Raw genomic sequence first — 11,533 nt, 5'->3', positions numbered from 1 at the left:
AGGCGATGAGGTTGTTGATTGTACTGATGAAATTTTGTAAGTGATTATGTGTTGAACAAATGGTTCAGTTGCTTGGAACCTTTCTATATATATGTCCGGAACAATGTATCCTTTTGTTATGTTTCTGAGTTGTTTTATATTTTGAACAGAGATGTTGATGCTTTGTCAAATAATGGAAGTGAGACAGACAGATCTGATGATACTGATGATGATGATATAGACCTAGATTCTTTGCCTGAAGATATGCCAGATGAATTTGCAAAACTCTGCAGATGGGCTGACAAGCATTTATGTTATGGGAGGACAATTTACACCACTTTTGAAGATTACATTTTTTGTCATGAGGTGAATGCGTGTATTTTGAGGAGGGATCTTCGTGATTTGGCTGATATAGGTGCAATAGGGTGTGGTCCAATTGTTTATTACATGAGGTATTTTTTTAATCTATCATTCCATGTTTGTATTAGTTATTATATATTTTTTTTTAATGGCATGTTTACTGTATATGTTTTGTGTGTGTTTTTTTCAGGCATCTCTATGATGTGATTCAGAATAATGAGAGATTGGATGCGAACTTTTCACTTGTTGATCCAAGCAGAAGTAGTAGTATTGAAAGATTTAAAACGATAGAGGAGAAGATCAAGTTTTTGTCAAAAAGATATGAACAGTCCGGTAGCAAATGTTTATATTTGATACCACGAAACAAAGAGTATGCATTATTTCCCTGTATTGATGATTTATTTTAGTTGGTTAATAATGTAGTTTAGTTGTACTAATGTGATTGTTTTCTTCAGTTATCATTAGACTTTGACTGTAGTTGATTTGGAGATGAAACGTGTTTTTTTGTTGGATCCATTGAAGTCTTGTTTGGGCTTGAAAAATGATGAATGAAGATTTGTTGTTGATGAGTATGTTTAATTATCAAATGCTTTTTCATAATGTATTTTATTTTTTGAATGCAATAGTTTGATATATATATATATATATATATATATATATATATATATGAATTTGATTTTGTAGATTTATTCAATCTTTCTATCATCAGAAGTTTGTAGTAAGATGGATTTACCCTGGGGTACGTCTTTAATTTGTATTTGCTTTTTTTTATGTATATTTGTATATTTTTGTTTTATTGTTTTTAAGTTGTTTGTATTTTGTTTTTGCAGAATATTCCAACTCAAACAGATACCACAAGCTGTGGGTATTACGTAATGAAGTACATGCGTGATATAGTGTCTGAGAAAGTTTTGAAAATTGATAAGATTGTAAGTGTTTCTTCTTGGAACAATTGATGTTTCTTCTTAGAACAATTGGTGTTTCTTCTTGGAACAATTGCTTTTTCTTCTTGGAACAATTTTTTTTCAATGTATGTCATGTTGAAATTATAGTTTTGATGCATGATTTTAATTGTGAATTTAAGCTGTGAGTATTACTTAATGAAATACATGCATGATATAGTGTTTGAAAAAGTTTTGAAGATTGATAAGATTGTAAGTGTTTCTTGTTGGAACAATTGATGTTTCTTCTTGGAACAATTGTTTTTTCTTCTTGGAACAATTATTTTGAATGTATGTCATGTTGAAATTATAGTTTTGATGCATGATTTTAATTGTGAATTTAAGCTGTGGGTATTACTTAATGAAGTACATGCGTAATATAGTGTCTAGGAAAGTTTTTAAGATTGATAAGATTGTAAGTGTTTCTTCTTGGAACAATTGATGTTTCTTCTTGGAACAATTGTTTTTTCTTCTTGGAACAATTTGTGTTTCTTCTTGGAACAATTATTTTGAATGTATGACATGTTGAAATTATAGTTTTGATGCATGATTTTAATTGTGATATGTTTTTTAGTGGGACAATGATCGAAAGAGGTCGGGATACAGTATAGATGTGATAAATGAATTACGACAAGAGTTGGCACATATTGTTTTCAAATTAGTTGTTGATAATGAGGATGCTGGAGGAGGGCGTGGAAAGAGGAATGTTAAGGAATCAAAGTACGTTTGTTCTCCTTTTATTGTTCGGCATCCAAGGTTGGTGTTGAACATGGATAGCTATCAGAGGAGAATTGTCGAATTTGCATTTAGTCCTGATGAAAGCAGGTAAGAAGTTGAAGCTATGCTGTTATATGAATTTATATGTTATTTTGGCATATACTGATTTTTTTTCCTTGTTTTGAAGTGATATATTTTTTAGTGATGGAGAAACATTTATTAATAAAATGGAGATTTTATCTCTTTCTGGCAATAATCATCTTGTTAATAATGTTGTGGATGCCTGGAGTTCAATTTTGAACCGTGAAGAATCAAAGAAATCTGATCGAAAAGTCAGAAGATTTTTTTTCACTACCTATGCTTTTGTATGTTTCTTAACTTTGTAAGTTTGTTTTTTCTTTTCGTTTTGTAAATTATTGTTTAGCTAACCGTTTTTTTTATTATTTTGTAGACTTTACTGTTTTCTGAAGTTAGGGCAGACAGTTCAACCGAAGCTCAAAAGGTTGGCAATTTTAAGCAAAGGCTTGAGAATGAACTTTGTTTTGCCAATGTCAAGAGTTTGGTTGATTTTGACTTGGTAAGTTTTATTTTAAAATAACTGATTCTAGTATAGTTTATAATATATAAAGAATATTAATAACATTATATTTGTTGGAACAATAGAAGTTTCTAGTTGGAACAACATAAATATCCCGTTGGAACAATTTTAAGTTTATTGTGGAACAGCAGCAGCTGAATGGTATGAAATGTATTCAGATACTTATTTATTATGTTGTTTATTAGGTTTTTTTCCCTGCTATCTGTCATGGACATTTGTATTTGATTGTTGTGAACAATCTTTCAAAGGTTGTTGAATTAGTGGATAACAGAACACTCCCCGCTAAAGTTAATCGTGTTAAGAAGTATGGGCATTGCCCAGAACATCTGGTATGTTGTAACATAATTTACTTCATGTTGTGGATTTTTTGCATATGTGATAACATATTTTCTGTTTTGTTTGTTGCAGTTAAAATGCTATGCTGAATTTGTGTACAAAAATAATCATTCTTCATGCAAACAAATTTGTGCATACAAAGTGCTTGTGTCGAAGATGAAGTGGAGAAGCAAGAGTAACGGCAATGATTGCGGTATTTTTGTTTTGAAGCATATGGAAACATACATGGGGCAGAGTGTGAATGAGTGGGATATTGGACTGTCAAAGAATTCTAAGGTATATATTGTAAATTCTTTATTTAACATTTTGTATTACTATTATTCTTCTTTCTTATATCATTATTTTTTTTCTTGCAGGGAAACGAGTTTAGAAAGCTTAGAGTTGAGTATTGCTGGAGGATTCTATTGAATACCAGAAATGATCTTTTTGTTGAAATTGAGGAGAAGTCAAAAGAATGGGCAGTTAGAGCTGGACTTAATTTAGAATAGCATATTTTTATTTTGCATTTGTAAATATACTTAAAAATTTGTATATATACTTTAGAAATTGTACATATTATCTAATGCTTAATACTCATAACCAATTAAATTTACATACCACATTATCCATTTAGTAAACATGATTTTAGATCACATTAAAGTAATTAAAAAGTATGTATCTATTTCTGTTGGAACAATTTTATATGAGTTGGACAAAAAAAATATTTCAACGAATTTATAAATATGATTATTCCATTTCTATTATTAAATTTAAAAAATAGAAAAAAATTAGAACCAATTTATATGGAATTAGTGCAAAATAAAGAACAAAATATTTGTATTTTATAAAAACGTCTGAAATTAACTCAATTGCCAACGTTTAGGGTTGAAATTGCTCTTGACCATCAACATTAAGAGTAAAATGCTCCATTTCAGACAGTAAGGACAAAATTACTCTTAGTTGTAAATATTATTATATTTTTGTACCTTATCCTAAAAAAAATTAAAATAAAACCTACTATAAATATGTTCACAACAATATAACTTTCACCAAAGCATAGTATAATATTATCTTTCTAAAAAAATTCAATTGATCCTTCTGATTAATTATCATAATCAAAAAACATGAAGAAGATTTCAGTAGCAGTTGTGATGATGATGATCACATTAAATATTTTACTCCTCATTAGCACCCATTCCCTTTCAATTAGATCTAAAGAAAATTAACATTTTTCTAATTTAATAATAGAATTGCAGATTAATATTTTTAAATTCGATGAAATATTTGTATTTTTTTTATCTAACTCAATACAGTAAAAAAAATTTAATTTTTTTCAAAAAAAAAAAAATGACATCTATTTATATGATTTTAATCTATTATTAAGTGTGATAAAATAACATAAATGTAAAATGTATATAACATGATTCATGACTGTTAACCCACATTTTCCCGACAATCAATATTAAGGATATTTTTACACCTTCCGCTTTAACTGCCGTGAAATTGTAGCAAAACAACAACTCCTAACAATGCAAGATGTAATAATAATAATAATAATAATAATAAGGGTTAAGGTGCAAAAATACCCCTAACGTTCTGGGCCAGGAACAATTTTACCCCTAACGTTAATAAATTGGATCAATTTGAGAAATAATTCATCAAACTGACTTCGCGGTCATGAATCTTGTCATCTACACTTCATACGTGTGTCATTTTATCAGTAACAAATCATAAACATACGTTGGGATGTGAAAAAAATAAAAAAAAATATACTGTCTTTTGTAGGAATAAGACAAAATAAATTCAAAAAATTCACCAAATTTATAAATATTAATCTGAAATTCTATTATTAAATTATAAAAAACATGAAATCCTTTTTCAAAACAAATTGTTATGCAATTGATGTTGAATAAAGAACAAAAATATCTGTATTTTATAATAGTGTCTGAAATTGACCCAATTTATTAACGTTAGGGGGTAAAATTGCTCCTGACCCAAAACGTTAGAGGTATTTTTGCACCTTAACCCTAATAATAATAATAATAAGAGTACCAAAAAATATTCCCTCAACAAAATTTTATAAATTAAAAAATCATTAATAAAACTTGAAAAATTAATACTAATACTACCCTATATATCTCTCCTTTAATGACTAACATTCATTGACTCCTCTCATTAATTACAATACAATTAGATTTGTAAAATGCAACAATATTCTCTATATTCTTAGCATAAACTTTCAATATTCTTCCTTGTATATTTCTATATTTTTTTTGGAAAGATGCCTATGAGGGATAATCTTTAGAAAGAGAAAATTAAAAAAAAAATAAGTGAAATTGAGTACAAATGATATTTTTCTCTCCCTTGAACAACATATAATTCATAATAGAGGGAGTATAAATATAGAAATTTCAACATTGATAAAACAATCATCACATCAAGTTTAAGAAGCACAAAATCTAAAGTTCTAACCCCAACAATTTGTCTGGTAAAACACACCAGACAAATATCTCATTGCCAAACACCGACGCGACAGCAACAACTTTCGGTTTCTTTGCACCAGACCAAGGTGACTTCTACAAATTCAGAGTAAAAAGGAACAAATCAACAGGAGCACATAAAGGTTGTTAGAATAGTGACTGACATACTAGCAGTTCCATACGTGCTAAACGGTGTTTGAGTCACAGGTACATAGACTGTTCAAAAGAGCTTAATGTATTCAAAAAAGAAATTTGATAAAGGCGTGTATTCATTTAAAAGATCAGAAGCTTGATGCGTTCGAAACTAATTGATCAAGGGCTTAATGTATCCTTTGACCGGAGGCTTAATCAATCAAAATCGAATTGATCCTGGGTTTACAAATGCGTTTTTCCTGAAAGAAAATCAGAAGCTACTTCAAACAGCCATATGCCTTAGAAATGATAAAGTTTTGATGTTGCTATTCTTAGGAGCTACTTTATACAAATTTTCAGCAATGCCATATAGCGGATATTGATGAAACTATCATATTCACTGAAAACAGCTTTTTTTGTAATCATACCGAATAGTTTCCAATCCAACATAGTTGTTAAAGGCGCACCTCAGGCGAGGCTCAAGGTCTTGTGCCTAGTAAGTCCTAGAAGAGGCTCTGTTTAGAAGGCTCTAGCCTTGTGCGCCTCAGATGGGCTTTGAAGGCGCACCTCAGGGGAGGCTCAAGGTCTTGCGCCTAATAAGTCCTAGACGAGGCTCTATTTAAAAGGCTCTCGCCTTGTGCACCTCACATGGGCTTTCTACGCTCTCCTCAGACTGCCTCTTCTGTGTTTTGATTAATGATTAGATTTTTAATTTCTTTTACTGCTGCAATTCTAGCATCTTAGCTCTATTGTCATCACTTAACTTGGTGTTTCTGGCGTTCAACATTATGTTTTCATGTAGTTTTTGTCTTGTTTGTGTGATTATAAATGTGTTTTTAGTTCATAATAACTTGTGCCTAAACTACTAATAGAGTATTAGTGACATTACTATTCGTCAAATATTAATATGAATTGCGCTTTAACTGTCAGCTTAAACTTTTAGTTCAATGGGTGGTTCCGTGACATGGTATCCGAGCCTCTTTGAGTTACCAAGAGATCAAGGGTTCAATTCCTGACAACCCCATTTGTTGATTTAATTTCAACACATGGTAAGATGAGTCTGTGCCAGTTGGCATTAGCGTGCGGAGGTGTGTGAGATATTAAAATGAATTGGGCCTTTAACTATCGGTTTAAACTTTTAGTTCAATTGGTTCCATGATAATTTGATTTTCTATCTATTTTTTTTCATTTTCTGCGCTTCATGTTCATCAGGCGTGCGCCTGAGCCTTGCGCTAGGCTACAGGACCCCTTAGTGCGCCTTGTGTCGTAACAACTTTGCGCTAGGCTACAGGACCCCCCTTAGTGCGCCTTGTGTCGTAACAACTTTTGTTCCCAAGCACAAATATCATGTTACTAAATTCTCAACCTAAGTTGCCTACCTTAGGAGTGGCAGTCTTGGAAGAAAACCCAAACTTTAACACCTTCCGCTGCTCCTGGTCAGCGAGAGCAGTTGCACTTTTCAAAGAATTGGAAATCGGGGTTGATTGAGGTTCCTCCTGTTGTTGTTGCTGTTGTTGTTGCTGTTGCTGTTTACGAGCATCAGCCCTAGATATTCAGAAACGAAGGGATAAAAAAAATGAAGCTGTAAAGATGATGTAAGATGCTAAAGAGCGAAAGCTAAGATATATCAAGAAAACCAAGTATGAGTTGTTACATCTGGGCAAACTTGGCCATTTCTCTTTCTTGTCGTTGTAATTCTCGTTTTTGTCTATCATCACGGCTGCTAGAGCCTTGCATCTCCCTCATCTCCTTAAAACGCTGGAACCAAGTATGAGTTGTTACATCTGGGCAAACTTGGCCATTTCTCTTTCTTGTCGTTGTAATTCTCGTTTTTGTCTATCATCACGGCTGCTAGAGCCTTGCATCTCCCTCATCTCCTTAAAACGCTGGAACCATATCTCGTTTTTGTCTATCATTTCTCTTTCTTGTCGTTGTAATTCTCGTTTTTGTCTATCATCACGGCTGCTAGAGCCTTGCATCTCCCTCATCTCCTTAAAACGCTGGAACCATCAAGAAAGCCGAGGATTAAAACATAAAACGTAACACCACTTTGAATGAAAAGAAAATTCAGTAATATATTAAATAAGTCGTATACCTTTCTGTGATTGTGATCATATGAGCTCAGATGAACTTCAAATTCCATGGCCAATTTGTATTGTTTGTTGCAGAGATCACAATAGAACACCTTCCTTATCTCTTTCACCTCCGTTAGAATTTTCTGCTCACGTTCTGCTAATACCTGAATTTTCATAATGTGCACGAAGCAGGCAGTAGAAGCCACCAGGTAATAAAAACTGCAGGAAATTCTCAAGATCTTCCAAACTTGATGTTCTCCTATGATATACCATTCCCGTCAAAAGACATGCATATATGCTATATGCTGCCTTCTGCTATTAGATGCGGGTTTCAGAAAAAGTAAAGCATCAACCTCAATATAGTATCTACTGGTCAAAGTATTTATGGCCATCTCTACAAATTTATAGACATACCTCTCGTTTCTTTGCGTGTTCCGTCGTTTCCTCAAGCTCAATTTCAAGCTTTTTTCTTTGGATGTTTTCTTCTGCAGTGAAAAAATCATCTTCTTCTTGTTTCCCTATCCCTAACTTGGGATCTCGAATCCCCGATTTTATTGGCTCAGTTATTCCTGAGGGAAAAACCCAAAAAAGATTGTGAAAACCAGAAGAAGCTAAACAAATAAAGATATTTTGAAACAAAATCCACAAAAGAGCTTCAATTATCATATCATAGAACTAGGACTGTAATCGAGCCGAGCAGAGCTTTGGCCTTCTCATGCTCGGCTTGGCAGAAAATGGACAAGCTCGAGCTCAGTTTGAGTTCAACATCCTGTTTGAGCTCGGGTCAATAAAAGAATTATCTGATCGCAGCTCGTTAATTCTATTCATGCATTTTGCTCGCGAAATGCTCATTAATTATGTTCATAAGCTATGTAGTTTCGAACCTATAAAACTAAAGTTTCACACAGAACTACGTAGTCACGAAACCCGATTTACCGCAAACTTGGCTGAATATAGAGATGTAATATTAAATTTAAGAGCATTTACAAGAGTTGAAGAAAACGCTAACAGTTTAAGAGAAAAATCAGACGTAGAAGATCATTTCACCAATTCAAATAACGAGACATGCAATATTGTCGTTTAAGTTTTTGGGTTCTGAACATACCCTGCTCATCCTTCCCAAGACCTTTCCCTTTCCATCCCATTTTCTGAAGAAGCCTAAACCCGATATTAGATGATGTCAACATTGTGTCCAATGAAGCTTGTTCAACATTATCCAGGTCAACATTTTCTGTTGGTTTTTGATTAATAGGCAAATAAAAATCTTCTACCAAATCCTCAATAAGAGAATCCTGATGAGAACAGAGCAGAAAGAGCAAACATTACAAGTCAAAACAGTGAAATATGGACAAATCTTCGAATGAATGACAAGAAAGATATGCATCAAACTTCACTTAACACGTATAGATACAAATGTATGGAAACAAAGTGCTTTCCCAACTAAGCCGGTTCACATGCAAACCATTAATGCAGCAACGAAAGAAAAAAAAACATATATGAAGAAAAAAGCGTGGAACTGACATTCCTTACTTGTTCGCTATCTCGTTGACCTTTATCATGAGCATCTATTTCCTGCTTACTGCCGTACCATTGTTTTCCATTTAATACACCTAAATTGCAGACCAAGAAAAAAATATAATAACATAAAACAAATTAAAATGCTTATCTAAAGGTGAAGAGAATGAGGAGATCAATAAACATCTAAATAAGAAGTCTCGAGAGAGTACAATTTAGGGATAAAAGTCAAATTTCCCCCTAACATTATTGGAAAAGATCCAACTTTACCCTTATTGTTTAAAATAGTCGTCCTCATGGTAGAAACTTTAGCTCAAATTTAACATTATGATAAAGAACTTAGTTCAATTTTACACTTTTCTAAGTAAATGCAAATGAAAATTAGCGTTCAAATTTCTTGGAAAATGATAAATTGACCAAGGATTTCTACCATGAGTGCAAAATTGAGTCGATTTATACAATGAGGAAAAATTGAGCTTCCACGATAACCATAGGGGAAAAAATCCACTTTTATCCCTAAAATTATGTAGACTGCACACAAGTTCATCCAAGCAAGTAAATTAAAAGCAGAAATTCATATGAAAACATCAATTAGAACCCTTAAGCGGATAAACCTTTATCTGACTGCCAAGAGAAAAAACTCAGAAAAGAAAAAAGAAAAGGTTTCTTTATCCCCCATCACAATCCTAAGGAGCAAATTACCAACGTTGGGTAAATCATCTCTAATCTTTAAAACTTGCAACTGGATTAGTCTACCTTGAAATTATAAAAACACTAGGTGATTAATCTCCGATATCCACATAGCTGCAGAATTTAAAATTTCTCAAAGGGCAAAAGAGGTTCCTTTAAATTGAACACAAGTCCAAAACAACAAATCCTTTCAGTTTACTAGATGATATTCAGAAAGCTCTTTAAGATCAGAACTTAGAATCCCCCAATCTAGACTACTAGCAAAACCATTATTATCAAAGCAGATGGAGATTAAGGTCAATGAAGTCTCCCCAAAAATTGAGTAACTAGGGTATGAAATTGCATCGATTGACGAAAACATAATCTATGATTAAAGTGAAACATACCTGTTTCTGAACTCCGATCCGCGTTTCCTGCAATCGGATTCTTCGTCTCCATTTGGTTGAATTGATTTGGGATCGGCCGAGTTTCTTCATCATAAATGGCTGGAAAAGAACTATGGGCTGGGCCTGGATGGGCTGGGCCTGGATGGGCTGGGCTTCAGGACTAGCATTTTCTGGACAAATGTTTTATTGGGCTTTCTACAATGAAATTATAATTGGGAAAATTTTAGGTCTCGATAACGAAATGTGACATTTTATTCATATTATTCCGTTAAGTTCTGATTTTTCACTCCACGTACAATAACGGAGTAATATGAATAGCATGTCACATTCCGTTATGGAAGCCTAAATTGGTACTCTTTTTTAAACTTTAAACCTACATTTATGCTATTTTGTACATGGAGTCTAAATTAATACTTCTCCAAAAATCATAGTCTTATTTTGATACCGTATCTCTATAATTAAATTAAGAAAAATTTACATAGTAATAATTTGAACTATGTGAAATTATATAAATCATTATTTTTATTATTTATATGTGAGTTTCCAAAGTGAGAAATTTGTAGACCTTGACCATTGCCAAATTGAACCGTGTCATATCCTGGATATGGTTGCATCTGTTGAAGCTAAGCTGGATTGACTGTCATGTGGTTTGTGGCTCCAGTGTCGGGATATCACGACTGATGAGGACCCATAAACGGATTTGGTGGTTGTTGCCATGCCATGTGTGCTTGCGGTCCAGAATTATAGTTTGGATGTGAAAAGTTCTTCGGTCTTTTGCACTTATCAGTCCAGTGACTTGGATCTCCACAGTTGTAGCACTTGCCACTCCTTCTCTTTTTTGGATTCTGCTTCTTTGATTGTGTTGATGCTATTGTGGAGACATTGGCTTCTTGGTGCGTAGGTATACCATCAGAATGAAGCAAAGTTGTCTTTCTTGTTGATTGAATCATGCCTTCAACGATCTTTAAACTGTTCAGAAGCTCCTGATAATTGATATTTATGTCGCGCTGGATGACAAGATTCTGAACGATGGAGCGATACTCTTCTCCCAAACCCTTGTAAAGCACTGACGGTAGTAAATGTCGAGGATAAGGGTTCCCTGAGGTAGCCAGATCATCAAGAATAGACTTTACTTTTTGCATGTAAGTAGTTACCGACATCCCCCATTGCTCAAGCTCATGTAATTCAATACCTACCTAAAACTGTTTGGTTCCTATGATAAGCCCATAGGCATCTTCCAAAGCTATCCAAATGTCATGTGAATATTTGAGATATGTTATAGAACTTAGATTTATAAACTATAGATCTAGGATATATTTTTTAGAGTTTATGATTTATAAATTGG

General features: G+C 33.1%; 1 protein-coding gene and 1 long non-coding RNA gene across 2 annotated transcripts; one reads left to right on the top strand and one right to left on the bottom strand.

Annotated features, from left to right (window-relative positions):
* The first annotated feature begins 2,691 nt into the window (after nucleotides 1–2,691).
* LOC136205858 (uncharacterized) lies at nucleotides 2,692–3,199 on the top strand. Its single transcript, XR_010676111.1, has 3 exons — nucleotides 2,692–2,736; nucleotides 2,844–2,924; nucleotides 3,004–3,199. It is a non-coding gene; the product is annotated as an uncharacterized lncRNA (long non-coding RNA).
* A 2,030-nt stretch (nucleotides 3,200–5,229) lies between these two features.
* On the bottom strand, nucleotides 5,230–10,240 carry LOC136206185 (uncharacterized). The gene is made up of 8 exons (XM_065997142.1): nucleotides 10,189–10,240; nucleotides 9,119–9,207; nucleotides 8,703–8,889; nucleotides 8,012–8,166; nucleotides 7,618–7,761; nucleotides 7,305–7,522; nucleotides 6,902–7,067; nucleotides 5,230–5,486 (listed from the first exon to the last, which is right to left on the bottom strand). Exons 1-8 carry the CDS (start codon nucleotides 10,238–10,240, stop codon nucleotides 5,370–5,372), a joined length of 1,128 nt encoding a protein of 375 aa, XP_065853214.1. The 3' UTR covers nucleotides 5,230–5,369.
* Nucleotides 10,241–11,533: the final 1,293 nt, after the last annotated feature.

Source organism: Euphorbia lathyris, chromosome 9 (genome assembly GCF_963576675.1).
Source record: "Euphorbia lathyris chromosome 9, ddEupLath1.1, whole genome shotgun sequence".
Lineage (NCBI taxonomy): Eukaryota > Viridiplantae > Streptophyta > Magnoliopsida > Malpighiales > Euphorbiaceae > Euphorbia > Euphorbia lathyris.
The sequence above is the reverse complement of the archived record's forward strand: the minus strand, read 5'-3'. Positions and strand labels throughout refer to the sequence as shown.

Excerpts from the sequence above, each read along its gene's own strand:
- LOC136206185 (XM_065997142.1), bottom strand. The coding sequence starts at position 10,240 with ATGGAGACGAAGAATCCGATTGCAGGAAACGCGGATCGGAGTTCAGAA. Across the intron at positions 7,762-8,011 it reads AACACGCAAAGAAACGAGAG|GTATTAGCAGAACGTGAGCA; the intron begins GTATGTCTATAA and ends ATGAAAATTCAG. Across the intron at positions 7,068-7,304 it reads ATGGCCAAGTTTGCCCAGAT|GGCTGATGCTCGTAAACAGC; the intron begins GTAACAACTCAT and ends CTGAATATCTAG.